At 40.0% G+C, this 21,417-nt stretch overlaps 1 protein-coding gene across 1 annotated transcript in view; it reads left to right on the top strand.

Moving 5' to 3' along the window:
• The window catches only part of LOC138742132 (uncharacterized), a 56,697-nt gene extending 43,115 nt beyond the window's left edge, over nt 1–13,582 (top strand). The window contains exons 4-7 of the mRNA XM_069896315.1: nt 7,026–7,084; nt 8,170–8,357; nt 11,614–11,723; nt 13,382–13,582. Coding sequence (XP_069752416.1) covers nt 7,026–7,084; nt 8,170–8,357; nt 11,614–11,723; nt 13,382–13,582 — 558 coding nt within the window. The remainder of the gene's footprint in view (nt 1–7,025; nt 7,085–8,169; nt 8,358–11,613; nt 11,724–13,381) is intronic.
• The last annotated feature ends 7,835 nt before the right edge of the window (nt 13,583–21,417 follow it).

The raw sequence follows: 21,417 nt of genomic DNA, 5'->3' as shown, positions 1-21,417 counted from the left end.
GTTGAAGGTGTTTTATGGAGACTATCAATCTAGGTTTTTTGAGAATGATCGTGAAGCAATGATTTTTGCTGATTCATTACCAGATATAAGAGGACAAAGACGTAGTCCACCATTATCTCCTAAAGAAAAATCTGGTTGTTCTGGAAACAGAAGAAATGGCAGAAATGGGAAAACAGGAATGGAAAGAGTCCAACTTCTTATGAAATGGGATCTCCGAGTTTGGAATCTCTTGGATGAATAGAAGAATTTTCTTATTCTTATTTTACTTTTTATGTTATTATGATATTTTGATGTTAGTCTTTTTTCGGCTGGGGAGGGAGAGATTTGCTCTAAGTTCTATTAGTCATCAGCCACTGGTGGGTGATCCACACCCAAATTTTGTTTAGGGATTACTACCTTTTGGTAGGTTTTTTTTGGGGTGGGGGGGTTCCTTCTTTTTTTTATTTTTTTTATTTTCATTTTATCTAGCCTTTAATTTGTGATTTTTTTTTTCTCCTATCGGAGGGCCTATTTACATTGATTTGAGTTTTTATATAAAGATATTATTAGTCCTTAGTAATATTAGTAGATATGTCAAAGTTGAGGTTTGCTACTTTTAATGTTTGAGGTTTAAACAGTCCGATTAAGCATAAGCGAATTTTAGTGCATATTAAGAAAATTAAAATTGATGTTGCTTTTTTACAAGAAACACATTTGAATGTCAAAGAAAGTATGAAATTGAAGAGGGACTGGGTAGGGCATGTATATTCTTCTTCATTTAATTCCAGGGCTAAAGGTGTAGCAATTTTGATACATAAAAAATTATCTTTTGAATTACAATCAATGGAGGAAAAGGCAGGATGTATTCTTAAATTAAACTGTAAGATTTTTAGTGAATTTTGGACTTTACTTAATATTAATGCCCCAAATGTAAATGATGAAATATTTATTTCAGATGAATTTTTATATCTGGGTCAGGCTAATGATAATGTTTTAGTTGGTGGTGATTTTAATTGTGTTTTGGAACCTTTATTAGATAAATCTCTGAAGAAAGTTAAGAAATCTAAAATGGCAGTTCAGGTTCAAGCATTGATGAAAGATCTTAATTTAGTAGATATTTGGAGACGTCTTAATCTGACAGAGAAAGATTTCTCCTTTTACTCATCTAGACATGAATCGTTTTCAAGGATTTACTTTTTTTTAGTATCGGCACATTTACAAGGGAAAATACAACAAGCAGAATACAAAAGTAGGGTGATTTCAGATCATTCTTTGTTATACTTTACATATGCAACCTCTGAGAAAATTCAAGTGGCTTATCGTTGGAGGTTTAGTACAATGTTATTAAAAAATAACTGTTTTATTCGGTACCGCACGGATGGCAGTCTCTTCAATCTGAGGCGCCTGCAAGCTCACACCAAGACACAAGAGAAACTTGTCCGTGAACTACTCTTTGCAGACGATGCCGCTTTAGTTGCCCATTCAGAGCCAGCTCTTCAGCGCTTGACGTCCTGCTTTGCGGAAACTGCCAAAATGTTTGGCCTGGAAGTCAGCCTGAAGAAAACTGAGGTCCTCCATCAGCCAGCTCCCCACCATGATTACCAGCCCCCCCACATCTCCATCGGGCACACAAAACTCAAAACGGTCAACCAGTTTACCTATCTCGGCTGCACCATTTCATCAGATGCAAGGATCGACAATGAGATAGACAACAGACTCGCCAAGGCAAATAGCGCCTTTGGAAGACTACACAAAAGAGTCTGGAAAAACAACCAACTGAAAAACCTCACAAAGATAAGCGTATACAGAGCCGTTGTCATACCCACACTCCTGTTCGGCTCCGAATCATGGGTCCTCTACCGGCACCACCTACGGCTCCTAGAACGCTTCCACCAGCGTTGTCTCCGCTCCATCCTCAACATCCATTGGAGCGCTTACATCCCTAACGTCGAAGTACTCGAGATGGCAGAGGTCGACAGCATCGAGTCCACGCTGCTGAAGATCCAGCTGCGCTGGATGGGTCACGTCTCCAGAATGGAGGACCATCGCCTTCCCAAGATCGTGTTATATGGCGAGCTCTCCACTGGCCACCGTGACAGAGGTGCACCAAAGAAAAGGTACAAGGACTGCCTAAAGAAATCTCTTGGTGCCTGCCACATTGACCACCGCCAGTGGGCTGATAACGCCTCAAACCGTGCATCTTGGTGCCTCACAGTTTGGCGGGCAGCAACCTCCTTTGAAGAAGACCGCAGAGCCCACCTCACTGACAAAAGGCAAAGGAGGAAAAACCCAACACCCAACCCCAACCAACCAATTTTCCCCTGCAACCGCTGCAATCGTGTCTGCCTGTCCCGCATCGGACTTGTCAGCCACAAACGAGCCTGCAGCTGACGTGGACTTTTTACCCCCTCCATAAATCTTCGTCCGCGAAGCCAAGCCAAAGATTAAAAAATATGGAATTTATTGATTTTTTGAAAAAACAAATTAATTTTTTTTAAAGAAAATTCTAATTCTGTTAAAAGTAAGTTTGTATTATGGGATGCTATGAAAGTTTATCTGAGAGAACAAATAATTAGTTATGCTTCTAAAATAAAAAAAGAATCGATTAAATCAGAGTCTTGAATTAGAGAAACAGATTGATGAGTTAGAAAAGGAATTTCAGAAAGATGTTACAGAAGATCAGAAAATAGAATTATCTAGGTTGAAACTGGAATATAATACTTTGCAATCTTATCAATTTGAATGTATGATTAATAGGACTAAACAACAGTATTATGAATAGGGAGAGAAAGCACAATTGGCATGGCAATTAAAGAAAGAACAGATTTCGAGGACTATTAATGCTGTTAGATGGAATTCTTTTATCACTTATAAACCTCGTGAGATTAATGATGAATTTTGTTCATTTTATAAAAAGTTATATACATTTGAAGGAAAACAGGAAACTGGATCGATTGATCTTTTTTTATCACAGTTGAATTTACCGACATTAGAGGATGGAGATATATGGGAGTTGGAAGTACCATTTACTGATTCGGAAATTAAAATGGCTATGATGGAAATGTCGAATGGTAAATCACCTGGTGACGATGGATTTTCGGTTGAATTTTATAAAATTTTTTAATGATGATCTTTCTACAGTGTTTGGAGATGTATTACGTCAAGTTGGAGAACATTATGAATTACCTGAGTCTTGTTCTAGTGCTTTAATTACAGTAATCCCAAAAAAAATCCTTTGAAACTATCTTCATATAGACCATTTTCATTGTTAAATGTAGATTATAAAATAATAGCTAATTTTTTTGCGAATAGATTGGCTATATGGATCCATATGGATCAGACAGGTTTCATAAAGAATAGATATGCCTCAGATAATATTCTGCGTGTGATTAGTTTGATTAATAGATTTCGACAATTTTTAGATCACCCGATGGTGATATCTTTAGATGCAGAAAAAGCATTTGATAGAGTTGAGTGGAATTTTTTGTTTAAAGTTCTGGATAAATTTAAGTTTGGTCCTATCTTTCTTGGTTGGATTAAGGCTTTATATAGTAAACCGGTAGCTAGAGTATTGATGCATGGTTTGATTTCGGAACCGTTTAAATTGACTTGATCAACTTATCAAGGATCAACTTGTCCTTTATCACCAGCTTTGTTTGCGTTAGTGATCGAACCTTTAGCACAGCTGATAAGACAAAATACACAGATACAAGGCATGAAAGTTTTAGATGAGGAATATAAAATTAATAATCTGCCGATTATGTATTGGTGTATTTAACAAATCCAGCTCAATCACTTTTGCACTTGAAGGAGTGTCTGATACAATATAGATCTCTTTCTGGATATAAAGTTAATTGTGAAAAAAGTTAAATATTACCAGTAAGTGAAGGAGATTATTCAGTTTATATGAATATTATTAATTTCAAATGGACTGATCGAATTAAATATTTAGGTATAATTTTGAATGTTAATTATCAATCTTTATATAAATTAAATTATGTTCCGTTAATAAAAAAATTAAAGCTGATTTGATTAAATGGAAAGATTTACCTATTAATTTATTGGATAGGATAAATACAATTAAGATGAATATTTTTCCGCGTATGCAATATTTGTTTCAATCCATTCCGTATTTACTTGATAATATTTTTTTTTGAGATTTGAATAAAATGGTTAGGGAGTTTTTATGGAGCAGTAAATTTTCAAGAGTAGCTTTGAATAAATTAACTTGGAAATATGAGTTAGGGGGATTACGTTTACCACATTTTCAAAATTATTATGAAGCAGCCCAATTTAAATTTATTAGTTCATTGATGGATTTGGAACAGCCTCTCAGTTGGGCCAAAATTGAGATGGCAAATATTTCTGAATTTGAAATACATCAATTTTTGTTTAGATGGAATATAAATTTGTTACAGCAATATAACGTGCCTATATTAAAACATTTAATGAAGTTATGGACAAAGAAAAAGAAAATGATAGGCTCTAGGGGTGAATTATCAGCTTTGACTCAGTTGTATAATAATCAACTTATTTCTTTTTCAATACACAATCGAAGTTTATTACATTGGAGATTTAAAGGTGTTGAAAATTTGGGAGATTGTTTCAAAGAAGGTAATTTTTTATCTTTTAATCAGATGAGGGACAGCTATGGTATTGATAAGGAACTCTGTTTCTTTATTATCAAATTCGATCTTTGGTAAAACATGTGTTTGGTAGAGATATGATTTTACCTGAAATGACTAAATTTGAGATTTTTCTTATTAAGGTACCAGAGAAGGGTTATATTTCATCTATGTATCAAATATTACAGGATGGTATGGATAAAAAGGGTTGGGATAAATCTAAAGGTAAATGGGAAGTGGATATTGGTTTTATTTTTTCCGAGGATGATTGGTTAGATATTTGTTATGATAGCGTGACTAGACTGATAAATGCACATTATGCGATGATTAATTATAATTTTTTACATCAATTATACTTAACACCTGAAAAACTAAAAAAGTATGGTTTTCATTAATCAGATTTGTGTTTTAGATGTGGTAATTCTGTTAGAACTTTTTTTCGTGCTGTCTGGTCATGTATATATATATATATATATATATATATATACAATCTTTTTGGAAGAAAATTCAATTGTTTTTAGAATACCTGTATAAGATTAAAATACCTTTAGATCTGACATTATTTTTATTGGATAGTTTGCAACCTCTGAAAGGTTTGGGATTAGATAAATTTCTTTTGTATATTTAGCATTATCTGTAGTGAAAAAATGTATTGCTAGTACGTGGAAAGATACAAATATGATTGATATTAATAGATGGCATAATGAGATGAAATATTGTTTAATAATGGAAAAAATTACCTATGTTTCACATGATAATTATAGCTTTGTTATTAATAAGTGGTTGTTATATTCAGAATATTTACATTTCAATTTAAATTGATTAGATCTTAATATGAATGCTTAATTTTTTTAATATTTTTTCTTTTTTTTCTTTCTTTATGGCTCTCCTTAGGAGAGTTGGCTGAAGGGGGGGGGGTTCTTTTCTTTTCTTTTTGTTCTTTATTTTCTCTCTATATAAAAAATAACGTTCATGTTTAGGGTTAATTATTGTATATGTTATGTACTAATTGTTTTTTGAACGACATAAATAAAGTTTAAAAAAAATTCTGAGCTGCTCATCTGATAAAATATCTTGGTAAAATACCTTTTGCATTTAGTTACTGGTTGTAAAACCTTTACTCTGTACATAATGATAGCTGCATTCTCTGCTTTATAATCATGTCTATACCTCAGATATTCTTAATTAGTTTGGAATGGTGCAGCACTGAATATAGCCGCTCTGCCCATCATTCCTACATGGTTAAATAAGCTGTCCAATTCATTTCAATTTTTTCATTATTTTTATCATGGCCCTGCACATTTTCACCCTCATGTTTGATTCCCATCCCCTTTTGAAGGTTATTAATGAATCCACTTCTCTTTCTTTCAAATGGCACACTTCAGTTCACAAGTTTTCCTCACCCTCACCCCTAATACTTTTGCCATTTTCCTTCTGATTGTCCATACTTCTGTCTGTATTCCTTTTAAGTTTCTTTTAATTTTCTCTGTCGACCCATTAAATATTTCATATTCCTTCATTAAATCTCCCCATCTCATCCTTCTGTCTGCACAGCACCATAAACTGTTCTCTTCACATAATTGAAGCCTTGCAATAGCTGGTATCATGTAGATAAATAATTTCACACAAATTTCAAGGCCTTGACTCAGGGTTCAATATTCAAGATTCCTTCCATTATCATGTAATAATACTTTAAAAATATAACATATATGATATTCTTAATCTTTTGTCTGCCATAAGACAAACAAAGAATAGCCAGGAGCCCAGCACCCTAACAATAGGAGAAAGAGATGCAAAAAAAAAGAGTACTTTCAGAGTCTCTGAGTGTCCATAGATTCACCTCCAGTGTTCCCACAGCCTCTGCAGCTGCACAGATTCCTGCTCGATTTATCGGCAACCTGAGCTCCAGATCTAAACCTCCGACACGATCTGGAAGCCTTCAGTGCCTGAGCCCCTTTGGGGACCATTCTTTCTCTCCGCAGCCTATCAAATTCCATTTCCAATCCCTGGTTCCCATGAGCCAGTCTCCAGCAGCTCTCATCCCTTGCGGATCCCCCATCCACAAAGTCGTCTGTCGCCTGTGTGGGTTTCTCAGCCACTGAGCCCCTCACTTCTCTGCTGCTGTGATCACCTTTCCTGTAGGGTTGTCTCTTCTGTTTCTCCTTCTTACAGGACTCCACTTGTGTCTTGAGCTTTGCTTTGTAAGATTTCCTATTGTCCTTGATACCTCTATTTATTGGATCAAAAATTCTTTAAACATATTTGAAAACCTTCTCATTTTGTCCCGCTGACTTTAAAAATTGTGACCCACTGTACTTCTTTGTTTCTGACCCCTTTTTAAACTATGCCATTTTTAAAATTTTCTGACCCCTTTATAAATTGCGTAATTTTTCTAATTTTTTTTACTTATTACTTTTTCAGAATATAGATGTTACAATCAAGGCTGGTGTTGATTGCCCATTGGCCTTGAGAAGGTTGTGGTAAGTTTCCTTTTTGAGCCCTCATCTAAAGGCCACCCTACCGTAGTACTGGTGTGAAACTTCTATGATCTAGACCTGGAGAAAATTAAGGAATGTTGAGATACTTCCAAGCCATAAGGGCATGTGACTTGGAGGGGAACCTGGCGATGATGCTGCCTCCATGAACGTGCTACCCTTGTACTTGCTAGTGCTGTAGTCATAGTTCCTAGAGATATAGCAATGTGTAAGATCTTTATGGTAATAGACATGCCAGCTGAGGACACAAGGGTTTGTCCACGCAGGCTGCAGGCTGCAGGCTGCAAGCTGCTGGAGACTGGCTCTTGGGAACCTGGTATCAGAGCTGGTATTTGCAAAGAACAAGGACTGTGTTTATGGACATTTAGACAAATCATGCTTGAAGAAAATAACCTTCCTGTCAGATGAAACTCAACCTTCAACTTTTTATATGTTAATAAGTGACTCATTGTCAACAGGAGAAATTGATCCTGTAAACTGAAGAAAAACTAATTTTTCAAAGAGGCTTACAGGTGTCTACATTAATAATTATGGAAAGGAAAATGCTGCAAAAACTACCTGGATGGCAGTATTTGATTCTCAGGCACAGGCATGGGTCGAATATTGTGAGATATTGTTTTATTTCTTTCTTACAAACAGTATCAATGATGAAACTAAACAGAGGTCTATTCTAACTAGTGTGGAGGGACTCCGTACATATAGTTTAATCAGAAACCTGCTGAGCCCAGGAGAAACCTATAATAAAATGATTAAAGAATTGTTGGGCACATTTAAGAATCACCCGAACCCAGATCCAAGTGAAAACTTGCAAGTGCTTGATTTTAGTTAATTGAGCTAAGAAAACTTACTGAAGCAGCAGCTGAGCTTGTAGCTGAACTCAATGCCTATGTTGGGGGTGGGGGGGTGCAGCGGAAACATCGTACCCAGGCCTGGGGTTCAAAAGGGGTTCTGGGACTCCCGGGCAAATCAGTGGGGAAAATTCAGGCAAACCTGAGAGAAAGAGACCTGAAAGATTCAGGTCTCCATCTCCCTGGCTCTGCACAATCTCACCTTCCCTCTTTCCCTCACAGCAGCATCCTGCTTCCTGGATTCCGGCCCTACCAGCAGGCACATGCCCAGTGGGCCCGAAATGTTAGCGCAGCTAATGCGCAGGTGCCTACATCTGGCACAAATGGTAACAGCCACAGTGTTTCAGTCATCGACTCATCGTTGATTGGAGTAGCGCTGTGTCTGTGTGGCAGCAGAGTGGACTTTGAAGGTAAGCCAGAATAAAAGAGAGGGGATGATGGCCAGAACAGGGGGAAGGGGGAAGGGTGGAGGGAAAGGCAGTGGCACACCATAGCCAGGTTCTGAGGTCAGACCCAGGGGGAGCAAGATCACGTGCAGAATGCACCACATAGCGAGTGCTGTCAGGAGCGGGTGGTGGTGGACGCTGTCTGACCAACCAGACTCTGACCAGCATGGCTCCAAGACCCCGACCACGTGGCTCCCAGACCCCAGTTAGTGTGGCTCCCAGACCTCAACCAGCGTGGCTCCCAAAGAAGGAGCACTGATTACAAAAATACTTAATGAGCAGTTTGTCTGTTTTCTTTTTGTTTCTCCATCTGATTTTAAACAAAACATTGTCCTAACATGACGGGTTGGTTACGCCATTAAGTCACCTTAAAAGGAATACAGACTTAAATGTATGCAAAATAAAAGGTTTTGCCTAGGGCACAAAATAGTTTGGCACTGGCCCTGCCATGCAAATTTTTCTGGTCTGAATACCTTGATGAGAACTCGCTCCAGCAGTGTGGGCGACCATATGGTTTGCACCTGTGTGCTAACTATGCATCGTTGATTGATAAAAAATACTTTTTAATAGAATTTGGTATTTGTGTTTTTATTTGTGTAAAATTTTGAGCAAATCAACCCCTCCACCCCGCCAGCCAAAGAGTCCCCATTTGCCTATGGGGAGTAAGGTGGCCAGGTGTGCAATTTTAGGCTGGAGAGTCTGGATTTTGAGCCCCCTGCCCTCAAACCGGACATTAATTTTGTCCTCCATTTGGGGGTGCAGGCCCTATACCCTCAAATGGAGCACCAATTAAGGGGCAGAAAAGGCACTTATCTTTTCATTTTGACGTGCGCAGCCATGTTTCTCCCCGCGCACATGAGCGAGTGCTGAATCGAGCATGTGTGATGAGGGGAAGTGTAATGGTGGTGCACAAAGTCGCGATGAGTGGGGATCACGACACCATGGCAAGAACCAATCTGCAGCTGTGGGTGAGAATCTGATAAAGAAGATACAGATCTCACACACAGATCTTTTCAAAATTATTCCATTACAACAAATCTCCTGTCGTTCACGTCAGTGCTGATATGTTTTTCATTGCTCAGGGGAACAAAAGAAGAGCTGTTCATGTAGTCACCACAGAACTTTTTTTTTCTTCCTTGATAGAAAATAATTGACCACAATTAATTGGTCCTTTTTATTGGATAACCAATAACCAACATGTCAACTGTGCAAAGATTATTTTTATAACATTACTACTACCCACTGTTACCACTACTACTAAATCATTAGTATATATTTTTTGTCTTTTTTTCCCCCATTTTTTTGCAGCTATAAAAATATAAATTATAAGTCCGCTCTCCAAAAATGTATACTCACAAATCAGGAGCCCAGAAAAGACCAGAAAGAATGAGAGGAAAATGAAAATAGGGGTCAACAAATGCTCTTTCAAATTGGATGAAGAGCAGCTTAAAAAAAAATTCTTTGAACTCATCTGTAAAATTGGAGCAAGAAGAAATTGGTGGAAACCTCATCCCCAAATAAAGAGCTGTTGATTTTGATGAAAGGGCAGTTGAAGAAAATGAAAATGGAAAATAGAAAAAAGCAGACATACAGGCACATTCAAAAGTGAATTTGGAAGATGAGAGGAGCCATCATAATGTAGGCCTTGACATTGGATGTATCACAACCAAGTTTCCATTTCAAAATGCAAAAGAAAATTATGTTATGAATGGTCACATCCTTCTGCCTAAAACATTCCCAAAAGACACCTGCAATCATGTTTTCCCAGAAAGCATACTGAAATTTCAAAGCATTAATGGTGAACTACATGTAAGAGTCTGGCTTGACTGGAGTCAACAGAAACAAACATTATATTGCTTTCTATGTCGATTATTTTGGCAAAAGACAGTCAAGACTAGCACTTCTGTGTCTATGTCTGCACTAGAATCTCCTGAAGGTTGGGATTCTAATGGGAAGTGGCGAAAACTTTCCTACAGGATCCCAAAACATGAAAAAGGCAATGGTCACAAAGAATATTACCTAGCTTGGCGAGAACTAAAAAGGTGCCTGCTGTCTGAGACATGAGTTGACACCATCTTAGAAGTGTATCATCGACGTTGTACTCTTCTTATGAGAACATGGTCTGGCATTTACTGGTTAATCCCATCGATTTGGTGATTCAAACAATGAAAACTTTTTAGGACTCATTGAACTGCTCTCCCGATGGGGGATCCCATCCTTCAGGAACATGTGCTAAGTGTAGAGGAGTCACAGAAAAGGAGTGAGCAGCTTCAAGTTCATTATCTGTCCCCTGGCTCACAAAATGAATTTATTGCAGAATGGTCGAATCTTGTGAAACAATACATTTTACTTGAGAGGCAATCTGAAAAGTACTTTGCAGTTATAGTAGATTCCACACCAGATTCCTCCCAAATTGAACAAACAACATTTCTTTTGAGATACGTACTTTTAAAAGAAACACAGTATGAGATTCAAGAAAGATTTCTCAAGTTTGCAGATGGTAGCAAGAAAAGAGGGGAAGAAATTGTTCAGTTGTTAACTGAAACATTGAAGGAACATGCTATTCCTCTCAGTGATTCCAGAGCTCAAGGCTATGATAATGGGGAAAATATGGCTTGAAATTACAACAGCACATGAATGAAAATACAAGAACAATGCTCAACAGTATTTTTTTTTTCACCTTGCAGTTGTCACACACTCAACTTATGTGGAAATGATGGTGCCGAATGTATACCTGAAACAATAACCTTTTTCAGAACAATTCAAGTTGTACACCACCTGTTCGGTTCCAGTCAAAAGCGGTGAAAATTACTACAAAACAGTATTGGTCTGTTCATGGTATATCTGAAACAAGATGGTCAGATCATGTTGAATGCATAAAGCTTTTTGTAATTCACTTGCCTGGCATTTAATTAGCACTGGTAAACCTCCTTGAACTAAATTTGATGGCCTAAACAACAAATGAAATCCAGGAGTTTTATTATATGTGACTTCTTTTGCCTGTGTGTTAATGTCAGCTGGGTGGTACAAAATATTAGCCGGTATGGATATATGCAACAAGGTCATCCAAGCTAAAGATGCCACACTGAATGTTGAATTAAGCAAACATGGAAACTCTCCTCGCAGATCTGACAAAACTTTGAAACGACTGGAAATCCATGTGGAATGAACCCAAATTTGTTCCATCAAACCTAAATATGGAAATAAAACTCTCCCTTAGATGTGGTGGAGTATGATGACAGCACACCAGATGCTAACTTGGAGGAAATGAATGACACAGATGAAATGCCAGAAGAGGCTTACTTCAGAAAGCGTGTGTTTTACATTTTGGTAGACAATGTTATGCAGGATTAACAGTCCACTTCAATGCTGTTAAGCAACTGGCAGAAAATTTTAAATCCTTGTGGAAATATCTCATCCTGTCTGATGTGGAGAGAAAAGCTTTATCTTTACCAGAGCAATATCCTGCAGATCTTAACGGTGATGATTTTGGAAAAGAAATGCAACATTTACCCTCAGTACATAAAGCAAATTATGTAAATGAACAGTTAAAGCCATTAGATCTATTGAACTTGTTAACAGAGTTGATGATCTGTTTCAAAATGTTTGTGTTATCTTTAAGAATACTATTAACCATTCAAGCAACAGTAGCTTCGGCAGAAAGGTCATTTAGCAAACTGAAGCATATTAAGGATTATTTAAGGTCTACAATGTCTCAGGAATTTGCCAGACCAAGTATTGAATCAAACATTGCCAAAACAATTAATTTTCATGCTGTGATTCAACATTTTTCACAAAAAAAGGCCGGGAAAGCTCTTTTATTAAACACAAAGCCTATCTTTTTTTTGCTAATAATTGTCTTTTGTGTTCTGATCCACATTGCAATATAAAAGGATGTTTCAATGTGAATTCTTATCTGTACTGTCTCAAAATCAGTGTTCAAAACAAAGGTGCTTTCTTCTCTTTGATCCTTCTATTTTATTTATATTTATTTATATTTACCATGGAGGGAATATAGGAGCATAAGGTGTCAAAAGCATAAAATCAACAGAGCGCTCCATTCTACCCCTCACTCATCTTCCATGCCATTTTTGGCATTATGCTCATGGCATAAAACTGTATTGGCTAAAAGCAGGATGACTAGTGGAGAAGAGAAGGGGGCCCGAAATAAACTTTGTACCCCCTAATGAAATTCCTCTCCGAGGCCCTGGCTGAACTGAGGAACTTCATGTGAGATTGGATTATGGCCAAGGTGCCAAAGGACCAGTCAGTGTTTGGAATGAAAGAAGTCCTGATGACCAGAATCTGGATTTTGAGATCACGACGAAAATTGTCCCAAAGCGTACTGGCAAGGAAGCATGAGGGAATTGCAAATGAGACTGGCATATCCATGTAAAGAGCAAGCATTACACAACAAACACCCTGTCCCCAAGCACATGGAACATGGTGTTAAAATGGTAAACAAAGGCAGCTCCACAGCAAAGGAAAACATGTCATCTGAATACTCCCTCTATCACAGAAATTGACAATTGTCAGAGCTGTTAAGAAGTGTAAAATTGAGCAAAGAGAATGGGAAAAAAAAACTTCTAGGAAGTCATTCAAAATGTCCAGGTTTTTCACCATTTTCACCACAGGAAGGAAGTGAAGACCCTAACAATGCTTCATGAAAGTCCTAACAAAGCTGAACCACCAATTGTTGTCATGAAAGTAAAAACACACTGAAATGCTGGAGGAACTCAGCCGGACTTTTCGGCGTCCATAGGAAACAAAGATACATTGCTGATGTTTAGGGCCTGAGCCCATCTTCAAGGAATAGCCAGAATAGGCCAGATTATTTCTAAAGGGTTTTTGAATGCCAACACATTTTATTTTTACATATATATGATTGTCCTTCAGCATTTCACCTGCTATATTTTAGTTAACCATGGATTGTTCCTGCAGTGCATTCCCAGATGTGATGCTTATTTGGATGATGTCCTGTTTTACAGGAGCCTCCAGAGAGGAACACATTGAAGGAGCGGCATCATACGCCAGGCAGCACATTGTTCCTAAAGAACGATTCCCACTTTCAAGAAAAGGTGAAAACCATTAACAATGCTCCCACGCCGCTCAATGAAACTGAGCTGAAGGCACATCTGGGATTGGTTTATTATGAGCTTCAATCCTTGCCAAATCTGGCAGCACTCTGAGCTGCGTTGCACCAATTGTTGCAAAAGAATGTGAATGGAGGTGGCCTGAATATCTAGATAAGTCTTTTGTGCATTCCAGAGAATTGCTTCGATCTGCTGATGTGCTGCTCTCCTACTCGATGCATTACTCCATGGTGCTGCTTCTGTGATTGTCCCACCAGATGGATGATGGTTCTAAAGAGCCAACTCGACTTATGCCGGAAAGCTCACAGCAGCAGAGAGAATGCATTCTCATGTGGAGAAAGGAAATTTGGCTCTCATATTTGGAGCACAATAGGCCTTTTCACACCACCGTGATCAATTGGGTAAACCAGACCATTTGACCCAGGAATCCTATGGTTTGAAAAGGTCGGACCAGGCAGGGCCAGTCAAAATCGACTGCGCTTTGAGACCTAGGTCGAGTTCACCCGCCAATCCCCTTCTGGCAGTGTGCATCAACAAATGACTTATTGGGAAGGCTTAAGTGACGTCAGCATCTGCATGGGTGCATCACGTAGGCAATTAAAATAAAGAATTAAACCACAGAGTATTTTGACAGCAAACAGCCAAATGGCTCACTGATTTCTGTGAGAGTGTCAAAGTGAGTTAAACGCTTGCAGCCCATGATTAAAAAAACCAAACACACCGCAACAGTGAATTGTGGAGCCCGTTAAAGGCACCCAAGTGAAAGTCTTATATTTCTGTAGTGCTCAGCCAACATTAAAACAGTTCAGAGGAGAATGAACAAATGCATACAGGTTCGACCTGAGGCATCCAGCCCATCTCCACTTCAATGCCCATTGCTGTAATTTCCACACCTCCCTCTCTCTCTACCCTGTGCCTATCACAATTTCTCTTCTGTGAGCTCCGATCTCCTTAAACCTGCCCTGCTGTCCCCTTCCGTGCTTTCTGCGAAGCTGGGGTGGAGAATTCATTCAGTTTACAACCCAATCTAGAAACAGCCGGTTGGAATACTACATAAAATAACACTGACACCCCCACCCCCCCACCTTTCCAACTGCCAAACTGCTAGAAAATCCAACTTACAGTGATTCAATTGATGGTGAAACAAGTGGGTTAAAGTGTATATTTTATTAATCGTTCCTTCATCACTCTATCTTTTCTTTGGCTTGGCTTCGCGGACGAAGATTTATGGAGGGGGTAAAAAGTCCACGTCAGCTGCAGGCTCGTTTGTGGCTGACAAGTCCGATGCGGGACAGGCAGACACGATTGCAGCGGTTGCAAGGGAAAATTGGTTGGTTGGGGTTGGGTGTTGGGTTTTTCCTCCTTTGCCTTTTGTCAGTGAGGTGGGCTCTGCGGTCTTCTTCAAAGGAGGCTGCTGCCCGCCAAACTGTGAGGCGCCAAGATGCACGGTTTGAGGCGTTATCAGCCCACTGGCGGTGGTCAATGTGGCAGGCACCAAGAGATTTCTTTAGGCAGTCCTTGTACCTTTTCTTTGGTGCACCTCTGTCACGGTGGCCAGTGGAGAGCTCGCCATATAATACGATCTTGGGAAGGCGATGGTCCTCCATTCTGGAGACGTGACCCATCCAGCGCAGCTGGATCTTCAGCAGCGTGGACTCGATGCTGTCGACCTCTGCCATCTCGAGTACCTCGACGTTAGGGTTGTGAGCTATACCGCGCTTGCAAATGTCTTAACTCTTTTTTCTTCCTCCTGTCAATGTGTAACCTGTCACTTGTGATGTCATCATTGGGGATGGAACCCCTCCCCCCTTAAAATGCCCTGTCATAGATTTTCCAGGTAAGTAAGGTTGCGGTGTAGAAGATCCGTAGGGACAGCCTTCCTGGGAACTGCACCTGGGTCCCAGGGGGGTTGCCTAGATTTGGCGATGTGAAAAAAATGCCTAATGATTCCATAAGCCCATTTATGGACATATTGAAACCATCTACACAGATAATAAACCCCTTATTCTCTTGCTCAATGAAATGTAGTCGGCCACTAAAGAGGTTTCCCCACAAGTTCAAAGAAGGACCGGGATCTTCAGAGAAAATGTATATGTTATTGTCTTCACAGGAAGATGTCGTCATGGAATCGCAGATGGTTTCCGTTGTTGTTTGGTACAAATGATAATTGCTAATGAAGAAATGGATGGCCTAGTGATAATGATGGATCATCTGAACATTATGCCTGGGGGTACTGTGCAAATGACTGTTAAAATGGAGGTCAGACTATAAGAGATCTGCAGCATATTTGAATGGTTTTATTAAAATATTGTTAATTTAATTTGGGATGGAGGGTAAGTGTGCAATATCTTTCTTTGGCTTGGCTTCGCGGACGAAGATTTATGGAGGGGGTAAATGTCCACGTCAGCTGCAGGCTCGTTTGTGGCTGACAAGTCCGATGCGAGACAGGCAGACATGGTTGCAGCGGTTGCAGGGGAAAATTGGTGGGTTGGGGTTGGGTGTTGGGTTTTTCCTCCTTTGCCTTTTGTCAGTGAGGTGGACTCTGCGGTCTTCTTCAAAGGAGGCTGCTGCCCGCCGAACTGTGAGGCGCCAAGATGCACGGTTTGAGGCGAGATCAGCCCACTGGCGGTGGTCAATGTGGCAGGCACCAAGAGATTTCTTTAGGCAGTCCTTGTACCTTTTCTTTGGTGTACCTCTGTCATGGTGGCCAGTGGAGAGCTCGCCATATAACACGATCTTGGGAAGGCGATGGTCCTCCATTCTGGAGACGTGACCCACCCAGCGCAGCTGGATCTTCAGCAGCGTAGACTCATATATATGTATAAAACACATATTATAAATAATTGAATGTACATAGATGAAAAGAGTTCTTCTGCAGAGTATTCCATCACAGTCTTGACTGGTGCCGTGCAGGGGGAGAAAGGTTTTAAATTTCAGGAAGTTATTCAATGCTAGGTATGGCTTCTGGGGAACATCCTCAGACCTGCTTTTGTTTTACAGCATTGATGTGGATGATCCAGTTGTGTTCCTGGTTAATGGTTCTTCCCAGATGTTGATGCTATTGAATTTTAATTTAGTTTCTTTCTTCTGTCACTTGCCACATACCAGTAACTACCTGAATGATTTAGATGGATGCAGCAGGCATGGGCAGTTTAATTCACTAAAAAGTTATGACTGAAATTAAAACAATTTTAATCATTGATGAACAGCTCCATTTTGACCACATGTACCATGCACGAAATCCACTGTGGTTACTCATCTCTCACCTTCCTGTTGAATCTTAACAGATAGCAGGATGGTCAATCGTGGCATCATTTGAACACTGCCTTGATGATCTCCTGGAACTGATGTGACCGACCAACAAACATAATCACTTTCCTTTGTGCAAGTATGATTTCAATCACTGGAATGTTTTGTCGCTGATGATGCTCTTTGACTTTAGTTTTACCAGCGTGCTCCGATACCAGATGTGGTCAAATTTTAGCTATCCCCCCTCGCCCTCATTGTGGCTGTCCCCTCTCTCCTTTCTCCACCTTTTAACTCCTGCCTTTGCCACCCTGCCTTCCTTCCCCCCCCACCCACTCCTACTCTTTTCTTCGGATGCCTGTCTGTATTTTCTTATACTTTAATGAAGACCTCAAGCTAGAAACATTAGTTATATATCTCTAACTTTGCTATATAGAGGACACTGTTTGACTCCAACATTTTGTGTGTTTTTATGTCAAGGGCAGTCACTCTCACCACACCACTAGAATAGCAGCAAAATTTTGGTAAGGCCTAGAGCCAAGCAGTGCTTGCAAAATCCAGAATGGGTATCAGTGAGCACATCATTGGAGAGCAGTGGAGCTGGGCACCTTTAACCACTGAGTGCAGGGAAGAATCAGTGATTACGAGGGCCAATTTCTCAGGTCGAGTCTATCTCGTTATATTTTGGGTGTCCTGACGTCTGTGACGTTCCCAAATGCAGGATACTCAACTTCAAAATTTATGGAAGTGGGAGACTGCATTCAAACTGCTAGTCTATGCTCTTTCCCCTCCCATTTGTCCCCCTTTCTTTCCCCAGCCTTCAATTCAGATGCTTGTCTATTTTCACTCACATCTTGAGGAAAAGCTCAGGCCTGAAACATCGGTAATATATCTTTCCCTCCTATGGACGCTGTGAGACTAGCTGAGTTCCTCCAGCATTTCTGTGCTTTGACCTCTACCCATTCTACAGATCAAATTATGTTGCTTTCTGTGTTATCATGAATCCAGTATCAGCTCATTGACCACCCATTATTTACTATAGTAAGTTTTATATCATTCATGAATTTTGAAAAGGGGCCCAACAAACTTTTCTCTCAATCATGAACAGACAGTGGGATGTGCATAGGTCCCAATATTGATTTCTTTGGCTTGGCTTCGCAGATGAAGATTTATGGAGGGGAAAATGTCCACGTCTGCTGCAGGCTCGTTTGTGGCTGACAAGTCCGATGCGGGACAGGCAGACACGGTTGCAGCGGTTGCAGGGGAAAATTGGTTGGTTGGGGTTGGGTGTTGGGTTTTTCCTCCTTTGTCTTTTGTCAGTGAGGTGGGCTCTGCGGTCTTCTTCAAAGGAGGTTGCTGCCCGCCGAACTGTGAGGCGCCAAGATGCACGGTTTGAGGTGATATCAGGCCACTGGCGGTGGTCAATGTGGCAGGCACCAAGAGATTTTGTTAGGCAGTCCTTGTACCTCTTCTTTGGTGCACCTCTGTCTCGGTGGCCTGTGGAGAGCTCGCCATATAACACGATCTTGGGAAGGCGATGGTCCTCCATTCTGGAGACCTGTCCTACCCAGCGCAGTTGGATCTTCAGCAGCGTGGATTCGATGCTGTCAACTTCGGCCATCTCGAGTACTTCGATGTTAGGGATGAAGTCGCTCCAATGAACGTTGAGGATGGAGCAGAGACAACGCTGGTGGAAGCGTTTTAGGAGCCGTAGGTGATGCCGGTAGAGGACCCAAGATTCGGAGCCAAACAGGAGTGTGGGTATGACAACGGCTCTGAATACGCTAATCTTTGTGAGGTTTTTCAGTTGGTTGTTTTTCCAGACTCTTTTGTGTAGTCTTCCAAAGACGCTATTTGCCTTGGCGAGTCTGTTGTCTATCTCGTTGTCGATCCTTGCATCCGATGAAATGGTGCAGCCGAGATAGGTAAACTGGTTGACCGTTTTGAGTTCTGTGTGCCCGATGGAGATGTGGGGTGGCTGGTAGTCATGGTGGGGAGCTGGCTGATGGAGGACCTTACAACATCACTAAATATCAAAAATAGAAATACCAAAACTGCAGATAATGGAATCTTGAGCAAAAAATGAGCTGCTGGAAGGACTCAGTGGGTCAGGTAGCATCTATCAGAGGGCCTCAATAAAGGTTACCAACCTGGAACATTGACTGACCACTTCTACCTCTGGCTGACTCACTGCATTACTCATTGTTTGCTCCACTAAATATCACCCCATCTGAGAAATAAGAAAAATAAATATTTTTCTACCCATACCACTAACATCACAATTGTTGCTTGGTTTTGAGCTCCAGCTTATTTGGTGTTTGGAAAATAATATATTGGGTGAAGAGTGACGTCACGTGGCACAAGCCTGATGAAGGAAATGTCTGCAGCACGGACGTAGATTGAGACTGAAGTACCTGTATCCAATCTGCTTTGTTATTGAAGCAGTTTTACACCAGGAGAATGTCAAAATTAATTTGTATAATGTGTTTCTTTAAGAACCAAATATTTTAATTTTTAGGCATCTAGAAATGATAATCACAACCCTCTCTTTGTCAACAAGGATTAATCCAACCATAACTCTGGGCATTTTAGCACAGAAAAAACATTATTTGCAGCCTAAGACCTGTTCTCTGGGACACCCTAAAGTAACAAGTGTAAATTATTTTTGCTCGCATTTGTAAACTAATCTCACAGTATCAAAACTTTCCAGTGCTGATTCCAGCAATTCATTCTGTTGTGAAGTAGGCAATGTTGTTATTGAGGTACATCAAAGAATCTGAAATGTCTTGAAGTTGTAAAAGAAGCTGCCAAAATACAAGTCCTGCTTGCAATCAGAATCAAACTTTTATAGAAATCTTTCAGCACAGCCTGGTTAATAGGATGACACAATTCAACATGATACCCAAATGTGAAGCAATTTCACCCTCCAGTGCTAGACCAGAGCTACTGCAACCCAAATGATGTGTGAAAAATAATTAAAAGGTCCCTGGGATAGAAATTCATTCTTGCTAAAAGCACTATATTAGAAGCTGCTTCATAATGTTGTTTCCCCTGACTTCAGGGGAGTTTAGTTTTGGAAGCTGTAATCTAAATCCCATTTGGTCTATGCGGCTAAGGATGGATTTCAATCCTCAATAAAGTCATGCAATTCACGAAGACTAAAGTGGCTCAAAACTCAAAAACAAAATCAGCTCTGGGTTTGTGTTCTATTCTCCAAGTAATAAATGAATCAAAACAAATCCAAAATGCTTTAATTTGTTGAAATCTGAAATAAATAGATAGATAAATAAATAAACAAATAGACAAATAAATAAATAAATAGATATATAGGTGTACAGACCAATAAGTGGATGGATAGATATGCAGACAAGTAAATAAATAAATAGATTTGGTGGCACGATTAGCATAGCGGTTAGCGCAATGCTATTAAAGCACCAGTAACCCAGGTTAGGATCTGTCACTGTCTGCAAGGAGTTTGTTATTCTCCCCATGAGTGCGCGAGTTATTCCCAGGTGCTCCAGTTTCCTCCCACCACCAAAAAACACATGGGGTTGTAGATTAATTTGGGTGTAATTGAGCTGCGTGGGTTTAAATGACCAGAATTTGTTTCGACCATGCTATAATTTTATTCTTAATTTAAATATTTGACACTTCTGAACACAGAAGTGGTGTGTACACAATGACGTTACCTCCACAACTCTCTTGAGTAGACAATTCTAAATACACCCTCTGCAAGAAGACAATCCATCTTAAATGGTGCTCTTTTATTCTGAAACTCAGCACCACGAGGAACACATCTTCTCAGCATCAATGCTGGAATCTCAAGTTTCAATGAGATCGCATCCTGTTTGGTACAGCATAGCACAAGTGGAAATATTTCCTCTCCCTCTGCCTACTGAAAACTATTGTAGTATGAGAGCAATATTCAGTAAGAACCTGGACACAAGAATTTGCTTTAAAATTTAAAAAAGTTAAAACACAATGCAGGTCAAGCAGTGTCCTTTATATGGTAAAAATAAAAATGCATAACTGATGTTTCGGGCCTGAGCCCTTCATCAAGGTATGGAAAAAATGTCAGCAGGAATCCGAACAAAGAGTAGATGGGAGGTGTGATCCCAAAGGCAGAAGGTAATAATAGGTGGAGAAGGGAGGGAGTGGAGACAGCAGTCATCAAGGAGAGGAGGGATGGCTGGCCGAATAGAGAGGGAAGTGGGGGAGGACAACTGGAAAGGGGAAGGTAAGGTGAGGGGAGGGGGTGGGAAGAGAGGAGAGTAGGTTAGCAGAAACGGGAAAAGTTGATGTCAATGCCATCTGGCTGGAGAGTGCCCAAATGGAAAATCAGATGTTGTTCCTTCATTTTGGAGGTGGTCTTGGTGGGATAGTACATAAGGCCATGGACAGACCTGTGAGTATTGGAGTGTGACACAGAAATTAAATGGTTGGGTACTGGGAGGTCTCTGTCACTGAAGTGGGAAGAGGGAAGGTGCTTAGCGAAGCGATCTCCCAATCTACAATCAGTAACTCCGACGTAGAGAAGGCCACAAATTGCCATCAGTCATAAATACTAATTTTGACTTTACACAATTGAGGGTGTATAAGAAGGGCTCATTTACACAGAAGGTAAAAGAACATTGATGAGGTGAGATATTTGTTGAGGTGAGATCGAATGAATAACCATAGGTCAT

This window comes from Narcine bancroftii, chromosome 8, assembly GCF_036971445.1.
Source record: "Narcine bancroftii isolate sNarBan1 chromosome 8, sNarBan1.hap1, whole genome shotgun sequence".
Taxonomy (NCBI): Eukaryota; Metazoa; Chordata; class Chondrichthyes; order Torpediniformes; family Narcinidae; genus Narcine; species Narcine bancroftii.
The sequence above is the reverse complement of the archived record's forward strand: the minus strand, read 5'-3'. Positions and strand labels throughout refer to the sequence as shown.